Genomic DNA, 23,140 nt, shown 5'->3' on the forward strand with positions numbered 1-23,140 from the left:
AAGAGTGATGCAGCTGCAGCTACATCCTAACCCTGCTTGATTGAGAACTATACAAAACACCTTTTGGGGCTTTGTTTCAATTTCCCTCCCACCGGAGTCAGAACTAAATTTAGCAAAATTTTTTGAAAAAAATGAAATGGCTTTGACCTAACCTCTGACAGGAAGTCAGCTTTTCCTTACGGTGACCTAGATTAGGTCTTTCCCACAAAGAGAAAGTGATTGTCAATGCATACAAACGTGGAGTAAGACATCTTGCAGAACCTTCAACACAAGAAAGACTTTTTTTTAAAGATTAGCTTTCAGCTCCCAAAGAGTATTAATTATAAACAGAAAATTGTTCAGCATTTGTGGAGAAAGAAACAGTTAATGACCTTTCGTCCAAAATGATTGAAAAGTAGCAGCCTCATGTACACTGATTGTGGTTGGTGTGATTCTTAGACTTGGCCATGACTCTCAAGTGATGGGAAAGTGTAAAGTGGCACATTTACACACACACACACCCTGTAACCTCCCTCTCCTGCGCTCACAGACACGGTTGTGAATTCAAACTAACCGCCATGCTTATCAGTGAATTTGACTGATGGTGAATATTTGAGAGTAATTATCAGACAAGGTTGTGAAGCGTGGCCCAAACCCACAACCGGTGACTGCTCTCTGAGCGGAACCTTTGTGCTGGTTCAGCGTCGCTGCCGGAAGGAGGAAAGGACACCGCACGGTAAATCCCAGCATCCCTAACGACCAGCCTTTCTCTTCCGGTGGCTGCTGGTGGTGCAGCAGGAGGTTCAGGAGGTGAGGCTTTGTAATCCGGAGCCATCCGACTCATGGAGCCGTCCTGGGAATGTGGAGGCGGTGGCTCCGGGCCGGCGGGAGGGGGAGGATGGGGTCGAGTGGAATATTTACACCGGGAGGCGGGATTGGATGATGTTTAATGGCCGAGTTATGAGGGGGGCATGGGGGGGGAAGAGAGAGTGGCTGGAGCCGGGGACAGAGACTCGGGGCAAGTATCAGCTTTCCTTGGAGTTAGTGGCGGTTAGTTTGTGTCAGAACGGATTGGATATCTAAAACAAAAACAGAATTACCTGGAAAAACTCAGCAGGTCTGGCAGCATCGGCGGAGAAGAAAAGAGTTGACGTTTCGAGTCCTCATGACCCTTCGACAGAACTTGAGTTCGAGTCCAAGAAAGAGTTGAAATATAAGCTGGTTTAAGGTGTTTTAGGGAGGGGGGGTAGAGAGAGAGAGAGAATTGGATATCGCCGGTTCATAACATGAATCCAAAGCGATGTATCTGTGAGGGCAGGAGAGGAAGGCTACAGTGTGTGAGTAAATGTGCCACTTTACTCTTTCAGATCAGTCGAGAGTCATGGCCAAGTCCAAGAATCACACCAACCACAATCAGTGTAAGTCTGAGGCTGCTATTTTTCAATCATTTGGCTTTCCTTTCATTTGTTGGCAAACTTTTAAAAACATGTTCTGTATCTTACAGCCAGCAAATGGCACAGGACAGGGATCAAAAAGCCCAAGTCTTATCGATTTGAACCCCTGAAAGGAGTAAGTATATTGATGCTGATTATGATTTCTGATGCATGCCATGCAATATTATGGCAACTGCACATTTTGTGTCAACAGAACCTCCGTGATATAAAGTGAACTGTGGTTCCAGATAGACTGCCAAGTTTGCTTTGACACCGATAATTTTACAGCAATTTGCATCTAATACTGCCAGGCCTGCAGAGTGTTTTCTGCTGATTTCCAGCATCAATAGCTCTTTGGTCTGGTACAAAACTTTTCTGCTTGGCTTTGATGCTGTTTATATCTTTCTCTGTAACAGGACAACAGAGTTGGTTCTTTACAGTTAGAAAATGACGCTGGGCTTTGACCCCTGTCTGGCAGCATCATGGAGCCAACAGTAATACTGTTGAAGGTTCACATGTGCTTGTCACAAATGACATCTTCACGGCAGTAAGATAAAGGATATTGTCGCCTCCCTCTGAGCCAAAAGGTTGTGCGTTCAAGTCCTGCTCAAGACCGAAGTGCACAAGTTTAGGCTGACAATCCAGTTCAAAGGGTGCTGCGCTGTCGGAGATGCCGTTTTGCAGATGAGATGCTAAACCAAGACCCTGCCTGCCTCGAGGTGGGCATAAATGACCCCGTGGCTTGGCTGATCTTTATTTCTCAAGCACAAAAACAGGTTTTCTGGCCATTTTCACTGCTTATGTGGGAGCTTGCTGTGCACATATCGACTGCAACATTTCCTACATTACAATAATTACTGCAGTTCAAAAGTATTTCATTGGCTATAAAATGCTTTTGGATGTCCTTGGGTTGTGAAAGATGTTATATAAATGGTGCTGTAAAATTATCGGTGTCAAAGCAAACTTGGCAGTCTATCTGGAACCACAGTTCACTTTATATCACGGAGGTTCTGTTGACACAAAATGTGCAGTTGCCATTTTTGAAAAAGAGGAGTGGAGCTATCTCCAGTGGCTTGGCTGATCTTTATTTCTCAAGCACAAAAACAGGTTTTCTGGCCATTTTCACTGCTTATGTGGGAGCTTGCTGTGCACATATCGACTGCAACATTTCCTACATTACAATAATTACTGCAGTTCAAAAGTATTTCATTGGCTATAAAATGCTTTTGGATGTCCTTGGGTTGTGAAAGATGTTATATAAATGAAATCTTTTCCTAATTCAGTGGATCATTTTTGACTATTTTGCTAAATAAAGTAGGTTACATTTATAAAGCACAGAGTTCCTTCAGAGCATCGGAACGTACCTTACCATCAGCTAATTATTTTGAAGTGCACTCACTTTGGTAGATGAATATGGCAGCTAATTTTCAGTTTTCTTCTATTCATTCGTGGGCTGTGGGCATCACTGGCTAGGCCAGCATTTATTGCCCATCCCTAAATGCCCTTGAGAAGGTGGTGGTGAGCTGCCTTCTTGAACCGCTGCAGTCCATGTGGTGTAGATACACCCACAGTGCAGTTAAGGAGGGGGTTCCAGGATTTTGACCCAGTGACTGAAGGAACGGCAATATATTTCCAAGTCAGGATGGTGAGTTGCTTGATGGGGAACTTCCAGTTGGTGGTGTTCCCATGTGTCTGCTGTCCTAGTCCTTCTAGATGGCTGTGGTTGTGGGTTTGGAAGGTGCTGTCTAAAGGCCCTAGGTGAGCTCCTGCAGTGCATCTTGTAGATGGTACACACTGCTGCTGCTCTGCGTCGGTGGTGGAAGGAATGAATGTTTGTGGATGGGGTGACAGGCAAATGGACAGTATTCCATCACACTCCTGACTTGTGTCTTGTAAATGGTGGACAAACTTTAGGGAGTTGGGAGGTGAGTTACTCACCTCAGGATTTCCAGCCTCTGACCTGCTTTTGTAGCCACAGTATATGGCTAGTCACGTTCAGTCTCGTAGGTGCCAAATGAATGATCAGATAACCCTGACATAAGGAGACTGATTGAAAGAGGGGTGTTGGCTAGGACATTGGAAAAACTACTCACTGGTCTTGGAATATTATAGGATCTTTTCCATCCATTTAAGTAGGCAGATGGGTCTTGATTTAATGTTTCATCTGAAAGGTTGCTAGTAACAGTGAAGTACTGTGCGTTGTACCCCCAGTGTACTGCTGGAGTGTTAAAAGTTCTGAAAATGCCATTGTTTTGAATGGAAAGTCATAATTTTGACTAGAGAGAGTTTTGTATTTTTCTAAATATAGATCTATTTAAAAGGTTGCGGGTTACAGTAATTTCTTATAAGCATTGCACCTGCTTTCGAAAGTGATTGTGGTATTCATCATTACCAGATCATTGATGCTGCAGGAAGATTAAATCAAAAAACTTCCCCGTGTTTAATAGAGCATTGGTCTCCATTAAACCTCATAGCTTTTGGACACGATTGTTAACTTCATATTAAGCTTTTTACTGGCTCTTTCTACAGTTTTATTCTTTTGACAGTTTTTAGAGGGGACGGTACTGCTGCCTCCTCTATTCCATTTGTTGACTTTAGTAAGCTTTGAATAAAAGAGTTGAATTTGAGAACTTGGATATTGATTACAGAATTGTGGAATTGTTATGGTGCAGAAAGAGGCCATTCAGCCCATTGTGCCTGCACCAGTTGAGCAGTGCATTTGGTGCCATTCTGCTGCCTTCTCCCCATAACCTTGCAGATTCTTCCTTTCCAGATAACAGTGCCATTTTGAATGCTTTGATTGAACCCGCCTCCACCACATCTCAGACTGTGCATTCCAGACCTTCACCATTCACTGCATGAAAATGTTTTCTCGTGTTGCTTTTTTCCTTTTGCCAATTACTTTAAATCTGTGTCCTCTCATTCTCGATCCTTTCACAAGTGGGAATCCCTAAGTGCTTTGCCCAAATCCTTCATGATTTTGAATACGTCTATCAAATCTCCCCTCAGCCACCTTTGCTCGAGGGAAATAGTCCTTGAAGTTCCTCATCCCTGGAGTCATCTTCATAAATCTTTTTAGCACTCGACTCAATGTCCTCACATCCTTCCTAAAGTGTGGCCCCCAGAATTGGATACAATACTCCAGCAGAGGTTGAACTAATATCCTGTACAAGTTCAACATAACCTCTCTGCTTTTGTACTGTATGCCCCTATTAATAATGGCTAGGATACTGTATGCTTTATTAACCGCTCTATCAACCTGTTCTACCACCTTCAATGACTTATGCTCACATACACCCAGGTCTGTCTGCTCCTGCATCCCCTTTAGAGTTGTACCCTTTATTCTATATTGTCTCTACTAAAATGAATCACTTCACATTTTGAAGTTGTGCCCTGTACAGCAAGGTCTAGTTCATGAATATAAATTAGGAAGAGCAAGGATCCCAACACACGTTGCAACTGTCCTTTTTATTGCATAAACCATAATTTTGCTCACAAGTCTATTGTGCAGCACTATTAAATGCCTTTTGGGTGTCCATATACACCAAGTCAACAGCATTTCCTCATCAGCTCTCTGTTACCTCTTCAGAAAACTCCAGTAAGTTAGTTAAGCACTATTTTCCCTTAAGAAATCCACACTGGCTTTTCTTAATTAACCTGCATTTGTCCATGTGCAGCATTATCTATACCATTCAAAACTTGCATTTGTTCAATGGGTTTTTTGCTGTTTATATTATGTATGCTGTATTTTATATTAACACACATGGTAGTTTGTATGCTTTTTTTCCCCGCAAATCCTACATCTTTCTTCAGTTAGGTCTCTAGCCCTCTGTGCAGCTAGGAAGGTGTCTGCTGTGATTTCCCCCTCAGCTAAATGCTTCACCTGGGTCCACCTTATGTTCTATATCTCTGAAACACTGGCTGAGATGTGACGTATGGCGAGCGGTGGGATTTTTTAGAAAAATTCTTCCCTTGGTCATGTTCTTAAATGCTGATTAGAAACATCCTATTGAATCTTGATCACTGTGGGGTGGCTGGCAGATTGATGACCTGCCCATATAGTTCCTGTGTCTGGGACAGGTGGCTAGAGCCATTGGTCTGCTCCTAATAATTGAAAATAGATGTAATTGGTAATTAGAAACAGGGTTACCTGTTCGGGAAGAAACTAACCGCTGATTTAGAATGGGTCGATACTTTGGAGCAAGTAACACAATGGGTTGATGGGGCGGGTGCAATTAAATTTTTCAAAAGGGCCTTGATTAAGTGTCATACAAAAGAGTTAACTACAAACCAAGATTAGTGGGCAGGAAGGACAAAAGATGGATCAAACATGGCTCAAGGAGGAGCAGAGAGCAATCTTTAAAATATACTGCGATGTCACTCTTGACCTGATACATAAATTTTCTGGAATGAAAATGCTTAAAATTTGTAAACAAGACCAAGCTACTAGTATTTGGACAGCTGAAATTCTCAGAACGGAACATGTCCAAGTTTATGCCAGTTTATGATCAATGGCAAATGAAACTGCGAAAGGGACCTGGCGTTCCTGTAGTAATAGGAAGCATCTATACTCCCAATAGGATAGTTCCTAAGAGGTCTAGGGGCACTAGTTAGTATTCGTCGTGTTAAAGCTGTGGGGTGATAGTGGAATAAACAGTTACGATGCAGAATCCCTAGTAGTTTAAAATTGCAGTTTCCCGGGAGGTGTCAAGGCATGTGGTTCTGGTTACTGCTGTCATGAGGGAATGTGGTGTCATACAAGTCTATGAGTAGTGCATACTGAACCAACAAGGTTAATCCTTATCAGGCAAAACACCATCACCGCAGCATGATGATGAATGAACCAAACTCTTCTATCTTGAAAAGAGATTTCTCAAGGGGCAGGTTATAGACTTCTTATAGAAAGCACTTAATGTGGTATAGTAAACCCAAAATTCAACTCCCAGAGTAAAGAGTCACGGGTACATGGTTATGAAGTTAAAGCTTGGACTGGTGTCTGAAGTTTCTTAACAAAATGCACATCAGTTTGATACGATTGGTGAGTTGGGTGTTTAAGATCATGACAATGGATTGTAACAGGTAGAGGGCAGAAGCTGAAAGAGATCAAATAATCTGGAAGCGTTTTATTCAAGACTATCTTGGCCTAATAATTTCCTGGCTGGTTCTCTATTTTGGTAGCATATTATGCAGTTGTTCTATCTTATCTAAATGGCTGGGGCCCTGTTGAAAATGACAAATCAGGGCCACCAGGCCAATGCTTAACTTGGTTATAAAGCAGTCAGATTACATGGACAATTATTAGTAATGCTAACTCCTAGCTAGTATTGATTAAGTATAGTATCTTAATATGTATTTTTTTTTTCGCCAGGTTGATCCCAAGTTCCTGAGGAATATGCGGTTTGCCAAGAAACACAACAAAAAAGGAGGGAGGAAGGTTGAAAGCAAAAAATAAAATGGCAATTACCAAGAAAAGGACCGACAGTCATAACGATTTAACATCTACTGTCTTTGAGGATGGCAGTCATGTGATATATTGTATTCCAAATTGTTTATTTTGAATAAAACCCTAGTTGGGACTTCAATTTCCGGTACTTTCACTGTTGTTTTGGAGTAGAGGCCTTTTTTGAGCCAGCAGATCCTATCTGTGTAGAAAGTCCCCATCAAATGGTGTTCAGTTGCATATTTTTGCTATCTTGATCTATCAAGTGCATTTTCAACTTTTCTACATGCATCTATTCACTGTTCTAACTCCATGTTGCCACACGTTCAGTTTCTCCCAAGGCTTTATGTTGATTTGCATTATTCAATGCAACTGTTTTATATTGGTTCCAGCAAACACTTCTCACAAGTTTTTCAGTAAAGCTTAATGGAGAGAGGGGTTTACTATGTTGTGTTTCAACTTTTTTTTAAAAAAAAAACTTTCACTTTTTAAACTTGTCTTGCAACTTTGCAATTCATTAGTGGCATCATACACGCAATATGTATAAGTATGATGTTGATTAGTGACAGTGCTGCAATATTTGGAGATAAGTGCAATAAACCATGTGCTTTCTTTTTGTGCAATGTCCTCTTTAAGACCAAAATGAAACTGGGGAGTATTCTGAAAGGGGGTAATTGGTTTCCTGGCTATGACACTAGGTTACAAGAAATGTCCACGTGACATGAGGTTGCAGAAAGTAAATAGAAAGCAAATTGCAGTGATGTCTGGTTCCAGTCTGTGTGGCAAGCAGTTAGAGCACAAAATTCATGTGAGGGGAACAAGCCAAACTCTAAATAGACGACAAAAAAACAATATGCTGGGAAAAACTCAGCAGATCTAGCAGCATCAGTGGAGGGAGAAACAAGAGTTAATGTTTTGAGTCCGTATGACTGAAGAATTTTCTGTTTTTGTTTCAGATTTCCAACATCTGCAGTATTTTGCTTTTATCTACAAATAGACTAGTTTTCTGTTTTGCAGTAAGAAGAAAATACAACTCCAGGTGCTCTTGGTGAGACCATGTGTGAATGAGCAAGCTGAGTATTTGTATCAGAGAACCAGACTGAGCTGGATGTGTTGTTGATTTTAAAAAGGAACTCTGGATGGCTACTCGCAGAACTGTCGTGACTTGTGTGAGAGAAGTTGAATGGATGTATGCTGTATCAGTGTTAACTATGACCAGAGACTTTGAATGGAATATGGCTGCTGGTGAATGTGACTCAAGGGCCAAAATGATTGAGAAGTGAGATCCTACATAATGGAGGCCAAGTTGGAAAGACTGTCGTGGTGCCATATTTGTGAAGGAAATAATGAGAATTCTTGTAACTACTTGAGGTGTACCTTTGTTGTATCAGCTACTTAAATTGAAATTTACTTTTTTATTTGAAATATCCTTTGCATGTTAATGGCTGATTATGTTGATCTTGGTTCGTCTGATGCAGTAAAAGTTTTAAGTGAAATCTTGTAAAACAAGTGAGTGATGTCACAAGTCATTGCTTTGTGTAACTTGACTGATCTTAAGTTTGATTTTTTGGGTGAATGCATGTTCTGAAGCAGTGTAGTGATAATCATTCAGTGTTAAATTGTAGAATGTCCTGAATGTCATTTTAAAAGAAGCTACAAATTAGGCATTCATCAAAGATCAGGTGGTTCACAAATTTTTAATCCATTGTTTTCGGGGGAGCACAAGAGCAGGTCAGCCTGAATTCTGCAGTGAGTAACTCACCTCCTGACTCCTCAAAGCTTGTCCACCGTCTACAAGGCACCAGTCAGGAGTGTGACAGGATACTCTCCACTTGCCTGGATGAAAGCTCAAACAACACTCAAAAAGCTCAACAAACATCCAGTACAAAACAGTCTACTGGTTCGTCTCCCCAGCACCAACCTAGAAACTCACTTCCTCCATAACCGACACATTGGCAGCAGAGATGCAACTCATGCAATGGCACCTTCCAAACCCTCGCCTCTACCACTGGAAGGACTATGACAGCAGAGGCATGGGAACACTATCACCTGAAAGTTTGTCTTCAGGCCACACGCCATCCTGACTTGGAATGATATCACCATTCCTTCACTGTTGCTCGTCCAAAATCCTAGAACTCCCTAACAATACTGAGGGGGGTATCCACACCAGATGGACTAGCAGTTCAAGAAGGCAGCTCACCACCACCACCTCAAGGGCAATTAGGGATGGGCAACAAATGTTGGTCTTGCCAGTGCTACCTACATGCCATGAAAGAATTTTTAAAATTTGTACAGTATATTTTGCAAATTAGGGACAACCAATGAAATTTGAATTACTGTGCTAGTAATTGGGCTGGTTTGGAGTGAAATAATCATACAGTCAGATTTAAGATTACTAGAATAAAATACTTGCCAAAGTGCATGAGTGGTGACAGAAAATGCATGTTCTCTTGAAGATTATTTGTTTGCATTGGGGTTAAAATATGTGTGATCTGTATTGTATGAATCTTCAATCCAGATTTGTCTGGACTAGGCTTTAAGCGGACATGATTTGTATTACTGGGTTTGATGTTACAAAGTGTTGTTAGAATGTCATCCATGAAGAAATTAGTGGTTTTATTTATGTTTGGTGAGTAAGCTGGAACATGGCAGGCATTGGGCAGAAGTAGAAACTAGCTAATAACTTGAATTAGTTTAGCCACCTGATCCAAAAGCGGTAAATAGCAGGAGGAGAGTGGAGCAGACGAGTCTAGATATGGATAAACAGCTGCTGAGATAACTAGTGAAATGATGTGACAGCTTTTAGCAAGAAAAACTGCAGCAGACTAGAAACTGGGACAAAAGCATACTTTGGTTATAAGCCATGACGTATTTTGTTAGGAGTGTGACCAAGTAAACATAGCGAAGGGCCAAAACATGGGGCACCAGCTAAAAATATTTTAAACCTGGTTGAGTTTAACTCTAGAATGACCGACTCCAAACTCCAGTTCTTCCTAAGATTGCTATTTTGACTATCAATACAAAGAAAACATTGCAGCCATGCTGTGAATTTATTTATTTCTTTGATTTGTACTAAGTAATAAAAGGAGTTGAATCAGGAATAACAGTTTCACACAAAGGGTAGTAGAAATTTGGATGTCCCTTTCCCACAAATGTCTGGATTCTGGGACCATTGGAGCTTTCAAGGCAGAATTTTATTACCCAAGGGTAAACTTATTTTGAGTTGATACAGAAGACTAACTGGCCTACACACATTCCCATGTAATTTTAAAATGAGGCTGGTTTCAGGTGGCTAAGTGTATATCTCTTACCCAGACCCTTTAATGCAGCAGTTCCCAAACTGGGTCATGAGCCAGTTGGGGTCACAGCAACAGCAAATGGAGTCACAAGTTCCCCCTCCTCTAAGACCATGCCCTACACCAGCACTGAGGCCCAGATGGGATCTGTCCTTGCCCTGCTTGTCTCTCCAGGCCCTGGGTCCTGCCATGGCTACTTCACCGAGTCTTGAAGTCTGGCCCCGACCATGAACTCTGTAGCTAAGTTTTTTTGAGCCCACCATGTGGACTGACCTGGGTTCCAACATCAGCCACCTCAAGGCCCTCGAACTGGCCAAGGTCCATGAGGTGGAGTGGCTCAGATGAAGTAATGGACTGGTGAGTAAATAAAATAAAATATTTTAGAAACAGGTTTTCACATTTAAGATATATGTTGACCTATAATAAACTTAATAATTATAGACTGCATGTTACATTGCTGCTTTCCTGCTATTTTGTTTTGGTGTCTGCGCATGCTAATTTTAGTGTTAAAATGGTTATATTGAAAAATAATTTGGGAAGTGCTGCTTCAATGTTGCCTCTTGTGGGAAACGGCTTAACTAAAGGCCATCAATGTAAGATAGTCACCAAGGAATCTAATAGGAAATTCTGAAGGAACTTCTTTACCGTAAGAGTGCTAAAAATGTGAAACTCACTACCACGGGGAGTGGTGGACGTACCTCAGCTCAATATCGGTGTTCCTATCTACCCTTTCTGTTACTGCTCACCTGCCAACTGGGCAGTGCAATCAGTGTGGTTTTGGTTTCCTGGCATTGGACATCATGCCTAACCTGCCATTCACATTTCTTTCTTGGTACTAGGGACCTGCTTTTTGCTGATTTTGGTGCTTAACATGCATTCCACTAGAGGTCATTTCCACAAGCAAGTCGAGGTTGGCCAGCTATGATCATCCCCTTCTGAATCCATGATGACTGTTGCTTACAAAGGCGAAATAGTGCAGATGTTACAAATCTGAAATATAAACAGAAAATATTGGACCTTTTCAGCAAGTCAGAAGGTTTCTGTGAAGAGAGAAACTGCGTTACATTTCAGGTTGCTGACTGTTCATCAGAACTGGAAAATGTTACAGATGTAACAGGTTTTAAACAAGTGCAGAGGCAGGGTAAGATGAGATGGGAGGAACATGCGTGATAGGGTGGAAGGCAGGAATGATTCGATGGACAACAGAATTGTTACCAGCTCCTGCTATCTGAAAATAACGGGCAAAGGTTCTGGATCCAAAACTGTTGCAGCTGGTATTGGGTCCAGGAGGTTGTAAAGCTTCTAATTAAACGATGAGGTGCTGTTCCTCTAATTTCCATTGAGCTTCATTGGAATGGTGTGGGTGACAGAAGAGAATGAAAGGTCAGTTGGAGAGCTGTGTGGAAAATTAAAATGGCAAGAAACCAGACCAAACTGAAATGTTCAGCAAAGCAAATACACAATCTGTGTTTGATCTTCCCAATTTAGAGGAGACAACCTCATGAGTAGCATATACAGTATATTACATTGAATTAAGTACAAGTATATCACTGCACCTAAAAGGAGTGATGTTGGATAGCGGGAGGGGAGCAGGTGAATGAACAGGTTGTGTATCTCCCATGTTTGCATGGAAGGATGCTGTGGGAAGAACTGAAGGAGGTTGAAGTTGAAGAAAGAGTAGACCAGGATGTCGCAGAAGGAATGATCCCTTGGGAACGCAGAAATGGGAGGAAAGGGTGCAGGAGGAAATAGTGAAGAATGATGCATCAAAGGTGAAGACAAGCACCCCATTGTGTGTCTTGGGGGGGGGTGGGAAGGTTTGAGGACAGAAGTGTGGGATCTGTGATGGGGAATTCTCAGTTGAGTGGATGAAGACATATCAGAAGCATTGATGTAGAAGGCGACATTGTCAGGACAGATATAACAAAGATGGAGAATCTGGAAGAATGAAATAGAGTCCTATTTGGAAGCTAAATGTGTAATCGGGGTAGCTGTGAGAGTCTGTGGGCTTATAGTAGACACTGACAATTTATCCCTAGAAATGAAGACAAGACATTGGGGAGGCAAAAAGTCAGAAATTGACCATGTGAAGGCGAGGGAGGGGTGGAAATTTGAATAAAAGATTGATAAAAATTTTCCAGTTTGGGTTAAAAGCAGAAAACACACCAATCCAGCCATTCAGAGAAAGAGAGGGAGGGCATGTGAGTAGACTATAGCAAAAACATGAAAAGGTATGCATAGAAAGGACTCATATGGGTTCGCATTGCAACACATTAGTTGAAGGAAGTGAGTGGAGTCATAAGAATAAGGTGTTCAATGTAAGAACAAATTGAGCCAGACAAAGGAGGGTGGATGCTGGATAGGGACTAGTTGCTCCTCTACTCAGGGATGAAGTGGAAGGCACACAAACTGTCCTAGTGAGAGATGGAGATGTCGAGGGACTGGATGTTGATTGTGAAAAGGATACAGGTCAGGCCAAGAAACTGTTAAAGTGGTGGAGGGTGTCAGAATGGCAGAGGCACTTAATCAATATTTTGCCTCAGTTTTCACAGTGAAGGACACTAATACCATCCCAATAGTAACAGGTAGTGCAGAGGATATAGAGAAGGAGGAACTTAGAACAATCACCATCACTAGAGAAAAAGTACTGAGCAAACTATTGGGATTAAAGGGTGACAAGTCCCCAGGACCTGATGGCCTACATCCCAGGGTCTGAAAGGAAGTTGCAACAAAGATAGTGGATGCATTGGCTATAATATTCCAAAATTCCCTGGATTCTGGAAAGGTTCCAGTGGATTGGAAAAATGGTAATATAACGCCTTTATTCAAAAAGGGGTGGGGGGAGGCAGAAAGTAGAAAACTATAGGCCAGTTAGTTTAACGTCTATCATTGGGAAATTGTTGGAATCCATTATTAAGGAAGTAGTAATGGGGCATTTGGAAAGTCAAAATGCAATCCATCAGAGTCAGCATAGTTTTATGAAGAATAAATCGTGTTTGTCTAATTTGCTAGGGTTCTTTGAGGATGTGACAAGCAAAGTGGATAATGGGGATCCTGTAGCTGTGGTATATCTGGACTTCCAGAAGGCCTTTCATAAGGTGCCACATAAAAGATTAATACACAAGATAAGATCACATGGAGTTAAGGGTAATATATTAGCTTGGATAGAGGGTTGGCTAACCAACAGACAGAAGAGAGTCGGGGTAAATGGGTCTTTTTCTGGATGGCAAGCTGTAACTAGTGGGGTGCCACAGGGTTTGGTCCTTGGACCCCAACTATTTACAATCTATATTAATGACTTGGATTCAGGGATAGAAGGTACTATAGCTAAATTTGCAGATGACATCAAAATAGGTGGGAAAGTAAGTTGCAATGAAGAAATAAGAAATTTACAAATGGATATGGGCAGGTTAGGTGAATGGGCCAAAATTTGGCAGATGGAGCTTAACGTGGATAAGTGTGAGGGTATCCATTTTGGTCGGAAGAATAAAAAGGCGACTTATTTAAATGGAGAGAAACTTCAGAATGCTTCAGTGCAGCGGGATCTGGATGTCCTCATGCATGAATTGCTGAAAGCTATTATGCAGGTACAGCAGGTAATAAGGAAGGCAAATGGAATTTTGGCATTTATTGCTAAAGGAATAGAGTATAAAAATAGGGAAGTGTTGTTGCAACTTGTTGTTGGTGAGACTGCACCTGGAGTACAGTGCACAGTTTTGGTCCCCTTTGAGGAAGGATGCAGTTGCATTGGAGCTGGTTCAGATGAAGTTCACTGAATTGAATCCAGAGATGCAGGGCTTGTCTTATGAGGAGAGATTGAGCAGTTTAGACCTATATTCGCTAGAGTTTAGAAGGATGAGAGGAGATCTAATTGAGGTATATAAGATGCTAAAGGGGATGTTTCCCCTTGTGGGGTATTCTAGAATGAGAGGCCATAATTTTACGCTAAGGAGTGGTAGATTTAAATCTGAGATGAGGAGGAATTACTTTTCTCAAAGGGTCGTGAATCTGTGGAATTCACAACCTCAGAGTGCAGTGGATGCCGGGATGCTGAATAAATTTAAGGAGGAGGAGATAGACAGAATTTTAATTAGTAATGGGTTGCAAGGTTATGAGGAGAGAGTGGGAAATTGGAGTTGAGGTCTAAATGAGATCAGCCATGATCGTAATGAATGGCGGGGCAGGCTCGAGGGTCTGAATTGCCTACTCCTGCTCCTATTTCTCATGTTCTTATGTTCTAGAAGAGCCATTGTTTACTAGATTGTCACTCTGATATTCCTCAAATTTGCTTCTAATAATTAATTCCATTATTTTACTTGGAATTGAAGCAGGACGAATGGTGTGTAGCTGTCTGGGCCTGTTTCATTCCCCTAACAATATCAAAAATGGTCCACTTCCAATCTGTTGGCATCTTCCCAGTGACATCCTCATGATTGTCAATGCTTTACAAACCTCCCCCAGGTTTTGTTGACAGTTGGGCAAGTTCTTTTAGTCTGTGTGGGGGTTAATTTTAAATATACCAAAGTTATAAATTGAAATCAAGACCTTTGACCTCCTGTACACCCCCTCCCGCCCCCCTTCCTGTTCCACTGTTGGTAACAGATTATTCAGCCACCTTAGCCTTGCTTTTTGGAACTCCCTCCCTCAATCCCCGCGCACCCTCTCCCAACACACGCACACACATAGATAAAAACAAAAAAACTGCGGATGCTGGAAATCCAAAACAAAAACAAAAACCGAATTACCTGGGAAAACTCAGCAGGTCTGGCAGCATCGGCGGAGAAGAAAAGAGTTGACGTTTCGAGTCCTCACGACCCTTCGAAAGAACTTGAGTTCGAGTCAAACTCATGTTCTGTCGAAGGGTCATGAGGACTCGAAACGTCAACTCTTTTCTTCTCCGCCGATGCTGCCAGACCTGCTGAGTTTTTCCAGGTAATTCTGTTTTTGTTTTTGTTTTGACACGCACACACATTGCTATCACCATTTCTTCTGATTTTAGTCACCTCTCTTCTATTACTGCTGGTTTCCCTTTCTACCCGGAATAGGCACATTTCCTTTGATAAATGGAAATTTTGGGTGATCTGCTGGTGGATCGTTAAAGAGGAATTTTTTACTGACGTGTCTGAAGTCCACGCAGCGAATTCAACTTAACTGTTTCACTTGGAATGGATACTTTTCTTCGTCGCATCCCTTGTTCCAGAAAAGATTCCTCGATCAAACTTTTTGGGTAATTTTGCCGTTGATTGCCTTGTATATTATCCCTTTGTGATTTGTTCACACGTGATTAGAGAGCATTCTTCCGTAGCTCATGCTCGTTTAATAGCGCAATATAAAGAGAGAAAGAGCAGTTTTTAGATAAACTTGGCATTTTGTTCAAATTGTTAGATTTCTTTAATTAATTTACTCGCTTTATTACATTAAGCTTTCCGGTCTCAGTACTGCAAATCAGACATACTGAAATGCACTTAAGGGAATTTACAATCAAAACCATTACCTCGTCCAGCTAACTCAGTTAAGCACAATAATTGACATTTGGCATCCGTGTTACTAATTGATTCCTGCTCTTACTTTCCATCTCTAAGGTGTTCGAGAAAGTCTTATCCTTGTGCTCACTGCAATGTTTCTAGATATAATTCTAATTGAATATAACATGAAGGACAGTCAGGAAATAATCGCACATGGTAAATGGAAGTACGGTTTGGTGGCTGAGCCCTGTAGTACTGGTGCTTGTTTAATACAGAGTGGCGTGAGAGAGCAACACCCTCCCCCGCTGTCGTTACGCGGCCAGTTTAGTTGTTTTCCAGCACTAGAAAAGTTGGGCTTTTTTTAAAAAGCCTTTAAATAGTTGGCTTTAACGAGGCACCTTCGGGAGAAGGTGCAGGACTCCGAAATCCAGATGCCAGTGTGACCCAGGAGTTAAGAGTTGACGTTTCGAGTCCTCATGACCCTTCAACGGAACTGGCCTCACTCACAGAACTGGCTCGGCCTCAGTTCTGTTGAAGGGTCATGAGGACTCGAAAGGTCAACTCTTTTCTTCTCCGCTGATGCTGCCAGACCTGCTGAGTTTTTCCAGGTAATTCTGTTTTTGTTTTGGATTTCCAGCATCCGCAGTTTTTTGTTTTTATGACCCAGGAGTTAGTTCGGCTGCAGGGATTGAGTCCAAGGTACTTTGCAGACAGAAATAGCGAGGATTTGCAGGGACCGAACCGAGCGGCCGCTATGCGGCGCTCCCACACTTAGACTGAGAGTCCCGCCGTAGCCGTCCACTGCCTCACAAAGATTGGCATATGTGGCTGAGAAGCAAAGTTTCGTTTCTCCGGAAAATAAACTTCAGTGCATCAAGTTTCAATTTCCGCTGTAGGCAGTGGGCGATTGCGTCCTATTGAAAATATCTTGGGGCGAGGGTATGAGTCACAGAATAAAATAACAAACTGGCTGATACAGACAGAACTCCGACTGACACCAGGGTGGGAGTGTAAATGTGCTCTTTTCTGTAATTAAGAAGCTAGAGATTGACAAAGCTTGATGGCAAAGTTTTAAACTGCATCATCATACTCTATCACAAGAAATGAAGACAGGTCATGTGGCCATTATCAAATTGCTGCCTGCTTGTGGGAGCTTGTGGTGCGTGAACTGGTTGGCACAGTTTCCTCAACATTGACAGCACTTCAAAAGCAATTAAGTAGCTGTAAAGAGCATTGAAATGTGCTGTAGTTGTGAAGGGTCCTTTATAAATGTGCCTTTTTTTTCTGAAGGCACATGAGAAACATCCAGGCCTGTGGATTTATCCACTTTTAAGGCAGCTAAACCTGCTGGTACCTCCTCTTTCAATGTTAATTTCCTCTAATATTTCACAGTCCTCCACCCTGATGTCTATATCTGTGTCGTCCTTTTCCATTGTGAAGACCGACACAAAGTATTCATTGAGGACTGTACCTGCATCTTTTGGGTCCACACATGGATTACTTCTATGGCCCCTAATTGGTCTTACACTTTCCCTAGTTATTCTTAGGCTTCTTATATATTTAAAAAATCCCTTTGCGTTTTCCTTTATTCTACCCACCAATGCTTTCTCATGCACTCTTAGCTTATCTAATTTCCTTTTTAAGTTCCCCTCTGCACTTTTTCTACTCCTCTAAGGACTTTGCTGTATTGAGCCCTCGTATCTGACATAATCTTCTCTTTTTTTTCTTAATCCTAACCTTTATGTCCCATGACATCCAGGGTTCTCCAGACTTGGTCCCCCCCCCTCTGTCTTTATGGGAACATATTTGGTCTGTACTCTCGCTATTTCATCCTTGAATATCTCCCACTGCTCTGCCACAGTTTTATCTGCAAGTAGCAGCCCTTAGTCCAAGTGGAAACAGTTAAAAAGCAGAAAGCATCCCAAGGCACATTACAGAGGTGGAGAAGAAAGTAAATAGAAATAAGGGGCCGGATGCTGAGTCAGGGGGGAGAGATTAGGAAGCCTGACAGCTTGGCCAAAATATAGGAGACTTAGACAAGAAATAGAGGGATTTAGGGAGAGAAGGGAGTCAGGAGAGTAAGTGTTACGATCCCAGCTGTTGTTACTACTGGACAAGTAAGATCCCTGGGTGGACCCTGGTTTGATAGATCCCAACTTTTATTTTTTGCTTAGAAACGTGCAGGGTCGCTACTCAACAGAGTCACAGGGCAGGATTTTACCATCGGCGAGCGGGGGTGGGGCCTGCTCACCAATGCATAAAGTGACGCGGGATGACATCGGGCGGAACCCCCGACATCATCCCGCCTCATTTAAATTTTCAGGAAGGTGGGAACGCAGCAAAATCAGCTGCGGGCCCGCCGACCTGTCAATGGCACTTGAGGCCATTGACAGGATCAATTAAGCAATTAAAGGACCTGCCCGTCCAACCTTAAGGTTGGTGGGTCAGCCAGGAATCCCGGTGGCAACTAGAAAAAACATGAAACCTCAACCAGCGGCGGGATGAGATTTCATGTAGGGTTTTAAAAATTGTAATAAAGTTGTTATGGAAATTATGAACATGTCCCAACTCATGACATTGTCACATGAGGGGACATGTAAGGGATTTTTCTTTTCTCTTTTTAATATTTTTAAAAGTCGAGCCGATCTCCCTGAGGCTGCACTTAGCCTCAGGGAGATGAGTGCGCTCTTTCATGCGCATGCGGGAAAGAGCGCACTCTTGATTTTAGGGATTTCCCCCCACCCACAGGGAGCAGATAGCACTTCCCAGCGGACGTCATGCTGGGCCGGCCTTAATTGGCCCGCCCACATAAAATGGCGGTGCGGCCGCAATCGGCTCTGCACCCGCCCGCTCAACGAATGGAAAATTCAGCCCAGAGAGTCTGCTGATGTACTTGAAAAAGAAAAAAATGTTCACTAAACAAGAAAAAGATGTTACACTACTCCTTCACCCATAACCATACCTTTCCAGATTAAACAGATTCGTAAGAATAACACAAGTTGCAAAAAATCTATCTTATACTCTAATGTTCACAGTAAGTATATAGTCAGTGTAAATGGATAGGTGACCTGTGCTCAGACACACCACACTCCAAGATCAAGTGACAGATGCCACCTCAACCAGATGCTATGGAACTTTCCTCAACTCCCCCAGACGCTTGTCACACTGTGAGCCAACCGGTCTCACTGAACTCTGTCTTTCTCCCGAGGGTTTCCCATCACAAGGCTTGAAGAATTCACTTTGGAATCTTCTCCCAAGCAATGCTTTCACTTGGTCCTCTTCCACAAGGATCCACTTCCAGGGTTTCAACCTCTCCTTCTGATGTTCCTTTTCCTTGGATCATCACGTACATTCAAGCTTCTCCTTCCATGCACTCTGTCCCAAATACTCAGCTCCGAGAACACCACTGCTTCTATGTGTGTGAGTAGAACACCACAGGCCCATAGAAAGGAGTCACCAATTTTTGGCTGTCTCCTCGGATCTTCTGGCTTCTCGCAAGCCTACTTTGTCTTGATTCTGCTCCTCACAGCTTTCTCTCTTTAATTTGGAGCCTTTTCCTCTGCTCTTTACTTTAACTTTACTGAATAGGATCTTGTTCCAGATTCCTGTCCTTGTCCTTTGACTTAACTCAAAGGTCTTCTTGGGATCTTTCACCTTTTCCTTTAGGACCTGCTCCTTGCAGTTCCCTCTCCTAGTAGACTGCTGAAAACTTGTTATCTCCCTTGAGATCCAGAACTCACTTGACATTCAATGTTTCTTTAACTTTAGAGTAACTCATCTAAGATTCTTCTACTTATTTTCCTTAGCAATCTGCTGGTATGTCCAGCTAAAGAGACTTAAACTGCTCCCTTCACTTTGGAACATACTCACCAACTGAATTCAAACTGCTGTCTGTTTCTCTGTCTCTGTGGGCCCCCTGTTGCTAGGCAATAGCACAGTTTTCCCTGCTTTGTTTTAACTTCCCTAAACCACTTCAAGGGTCGTTAAACCTTATTAAAATGCAGGTATACCAACAAACCCTCAGACTTGCTGACTCCACTCTAAAATGAAACCAAAAATCCAGGCTTCGCCTTTCTAACACACAAATAAAAAATAAATTAAACTTAAAGCTATAGCTTATTCCTAACACCCACCAATACAAATATAACTTACTCAAAATTAACTCTAGTTCCTAATAGTAAGGCAGGGGGAGTTGGGTCTGCTACCATGGGTGAGGCAAAGGATACGAGGATGCACAAGCCAGCTGAGCTGGAGGATCAAGATGTACAGGCTGTACAACACTGAAGGAGGTTCATAGGGATATGGTTCATTCATGATCTAAAGACAAGGATTTGTTGGGCTATAAAAGCCAATGCAGTTCAGTACGGATGAAGTTGTTAGGTGAATGGGAAATAATACAGGATGGAATATTGGTTGTATAATTTTGCACCTATAATTTTGGAGTATTGGAGTCCAATGAGTTCAGCATTAGAGAAATCAAAGTTGTGATAAGGGACAGAGGTAGGCAACGTTGTGAAATTGGAAATAAGTGTCCTTGATTATTGACAAGATGTGTGATTCATAGCATATTCTGGATTGAACAGGACACCAAAGTTTCACAAAGTTTGGTTCTGCCTAAGCAAGTGGCCAGGGAAAGGAATGAAGTTCATGACAAGCAATTGTAGCTTGTGCCAGCAGCAGAAAGTAATGCTTTTGATCTTACGAATACTCATTTCAAGGAAGTTGTGAGTCACCCAAGACTTAATATCAGATAGAAAGTTTAACAGCACAGAGCTTGACACATTGTTGAGAGAAAGGGTATAAAAGTATACCCTGACGTTACCATGGAAGGTATTCAGTTTTTGGAAATGAGGTTAATGAGGGACAGTATCTAGTTGAGGAAGAGGAGGGGACAAAGGATTGTGCAGGTGTGAGGAGAAAGACTTCTGTTATAGAAGCAGAGGCTGCATTTAGATGGGTAGAAATGGAACCAAACAAAGGCAACTTCAAAAAGCTAGACAACAGACAGCAGTGTGCGCAGGAATGCAAGAAATGATGTGGTTGACTGTCTCATACGCTGCAGAAAGGTCAAAGAGAGATATTGCACCATTGTTCCAATTAGATGTCACCTATTACTTTGCCCAAGGCAGCCTCAGTGCTGTGAGACCGTATTGCTGGTCAACTCCTCTCTGACAGTTCTGTTGAAGGGTCATGAGGACTCGAAACATCAACTTTTTTCTTCTCAGCCAATGCTGCCAGACCTGCTGAGTTTTTCCAGGTAATTCTGTTTTTGTTTTCCTCTCTGACATGCTGCTTTGCTCTGAGTATATTTTGTGCTGTTGCAGGAATTCCTACCTGCAGCTTATAGAGCAGAATCAAGTTCCATTAGCAGCTATATCAGGCTCAAGTTGCAAATGTGTGCAGCTGTAAGAAGAGCATCAATAATTCCTGAAGCAGCAACAACTTTCCAAATAAATCCTCCGAGGCAGCAAATCAACTGATGCAGCCTGACCTTGCCAATTTGCTTCATGCTGGGAAAAATGCACAGAAATTGTGTGCATTGGAGCAGGAAGTTACAAAGGAATGTTGACAGATTAAGTGACTGGGCAGATAAAGCCCAATGAAGGGAAGTGTGTGTTCATCCCTTTTAGACAAAGCTAAAACCAATCAGAATTTTTTTTTAACAGTGAGAAGCTCTTCACTGGGAGGAGTGAAGGGATTTAGGTGTCTAAGTAGTGGGTACATGGCATAATGGTCAGTGTTACTGGACTAGTAAGCACAGAGGCCTGGACGAATGCCCCAGGGACTTGCATTCAAACCCCATCATGAGCAAAGAGGGAATTTAACTTAAATTAAATAAATAAATCTGGAATAAAATGCTAGTGTCAATAATAATGGAACCATGAGATTGTTGTAAAAACCCTAACAGCCTTCAGGGGAGTAAATCTGCTATCCGTACCCAGCCTTTCCTGACTGTGACACCAGACCAACAATGCCCTCTGAAATGGGCCTGGTAAGCCACTCAGTTCATCAAATTGCTACAGATAAGCACTGTGGATGTACCTACAGCACATGAACTACAGCAAATCATTGAGGTGGCACACCGCCACCTTCTTGAGTGCAATTGTAGATTGGCAATAATTGCTAGCCTTGCCAGCAACGCTCACATACCAAGGACAATTTCGTTAAAAATCACAAAAAGGTACTCCACAGATATAAATAGGCTAGTTCAGCATTGGCCACAATCACAAAGAGTTGGAATGCAGAAGTGAGAACGTGATACTTCAACTGTATAGAACCACGATCCTTTCCAGTCCGGAGAATTACATTCAGTTTTTGGCATCACACCTCAGGAAAATATATTGGGCTTGGAGGGGATACAGTGTAGCTTCACAGAATGATTCCAGGGCTAAAATGATTAAATTATGAGGGTGAGTTGCTGTTATGACCAGGTGAGAAGGCTGTTGTTTGACTGCAACAGTTTTGTTTGTTTTTTGGATAAGGATATCCTTACCAATTTATTGAGTACTTTACTGTTTACGTGCAGTGATCATAAAGAACTAGTCGGGCAGGTTTTCTTGAGTTTAACAAAGAGGTTAAATATTTATGCTTAAACCAATCTAAGTAAAATAATAAAATACAATCCAACTTCCAAACATGTGTGCACATGCACACTCGAAGCTCACGCACACTCGAAGCTCACACACACAAATACAGGTTACGGAGAAGTGGACAATAGATTTGGCTGCAGGTAGAATCCAATGGTCTTGCTTCCAGGGCAACTATAAGCTTATAGTTGAGTGGAGAGAGAGAGAGTGAGGTAAGCAAGATCTTCCACTTCGCTCAACGGCTGGTCCAGTTCTGCTGAAAGCTACGTGCTTTTACACTCACAAAGAACTTGGCTTGTCACATGACTTCTCTCTCCAATTGCCAGCAACTCAAACAATAATTGTGTATTCCAATTATAACTTGATTAGCTTGTTAAAAATCAAGGTATTTTGTCTAAGCTATTAATCTTTAAATAGTTCATCTTCAGCTGCTGAAAACTGTAGGTGATTTCCATAGATATCTTGTCAATAGGGCATGAGGAAGGTCTTTCATTGTCCCTAGGAGGTGTCATTGTCTTTGAGTCTTGCAGACTTGCCATCTCCTTTATATAGGGTTGGCATGTGGAATATATACAGTAATGCAAATTAGTGTCAGCCATCTTGATGTAGATTGAAATCACTTTGGTCTGTTTCAAAAATATATTTTTTTAAATGTCCAATTTCTGTTTTCAGCTGATGAATAAAAATAAATATTTGACATAACACTTCCCCACCACACAGAATGATATGTGACTATTAGAATCATTTCACTACAAGGTTGCAAATAAAGAGAAATCATACACACACCCATTCATTCTTAACACTTATATCTTGACTGTACACGGGTATAGCTGCACTCTGTTTAAGTTTGCATAACAATGTGATGCTGAGCTGGATAAAGCCTCATCTACGACCTTGTTTTTTTTGTCTGCAATGTGGATAATCTTTAGGTGGTAACGTT

At 42.0% G+C, this 23,140-nt stretch overlaps 1 protein-coding gene, 2 long non-coding RNA genes and 1 other non-coding gene across 4 annotated transcripts in view; 3 read left to right on the forward strand and 1 right to left on the reverse strand.

Moving 5' to 3' along the window:
* Positions 1-706: 706 nt before the first annotated feature.
* Positions 707-6,994, forward strand: rpl29 (ribosomal protein L29). The gene is made up of 4 exons (XM_041191948.1): positions 707-789; positions 1,347-1,397; positions 1,484-1,548; positions 6,781-6,994. The coding sequence occupies exons 2-4, from the start codon at positions 1,361-1,363 to the stop codon at positions 6,862-6,864; spliced, it is 186 nt and encodes a 61-aa protein (XP_041047882.1). The 5' UTR covers positions 707-789; positions 1,347-1,360; the 3' UTR covers positions 6,865-6,994.
* LOC121280600 lies at positions 3,768-3,896 on the forward strand. Its single transcript, XR_005943653.1, has one exon. It is a non-coding gene; the product is annotated as a small nucleolar RNA SNORA71 (small nucleolar RNA).
* A 3,645-nt stretch (positions 6,995-10,639) lies between the features above and the next one.
* LOC121280202 lies at positions 10,640-15,824 on the reverse strand. Its single transcript, XR_005943562.1, has 3 exons — positions 15,643-15,824; positions 15,301-15,459; positions 10,640-11,138 (listed from the first exon to the last, which is right to left on the reverse strand). It is a non-coding gene; the product is annotated as an uncharacterized LOC121280202 (long non-coding RNA).
* Positions 15,024-23,140, forward strand: part of LOC121280203 — a 30,105-nt gene continuing 21,988 nt past the window's right edge. Inside the window, exons 1-2 of the long non-coding RNA XR_005943563.1 lie at positions 15,024-15,080; positions 15,194-15,375. This is a non-coding gene — a long non-coding RNA (uncharacterized LOC121280203). The remainder of the gene's footprint in view (positions 15,081-15,193; positions 15,376-23,140) is intronic.

Source organism: Carcharodon carcharias, chromosome 7, assembly GCF_017639515.1.
Source record: "Carcharodon carcharias isolate sCarCar2 chromosome 7, sCarCar2.pri, whole genome shotgun sequence".
Classification (NCBI taxonomy): domain Eukaryota; kingdom Metazoa; phylum Chordata; class Chondrichthyes; order Lamniformes; family Lamnidae; genus Carcharodon; species Carcharodon carcharias.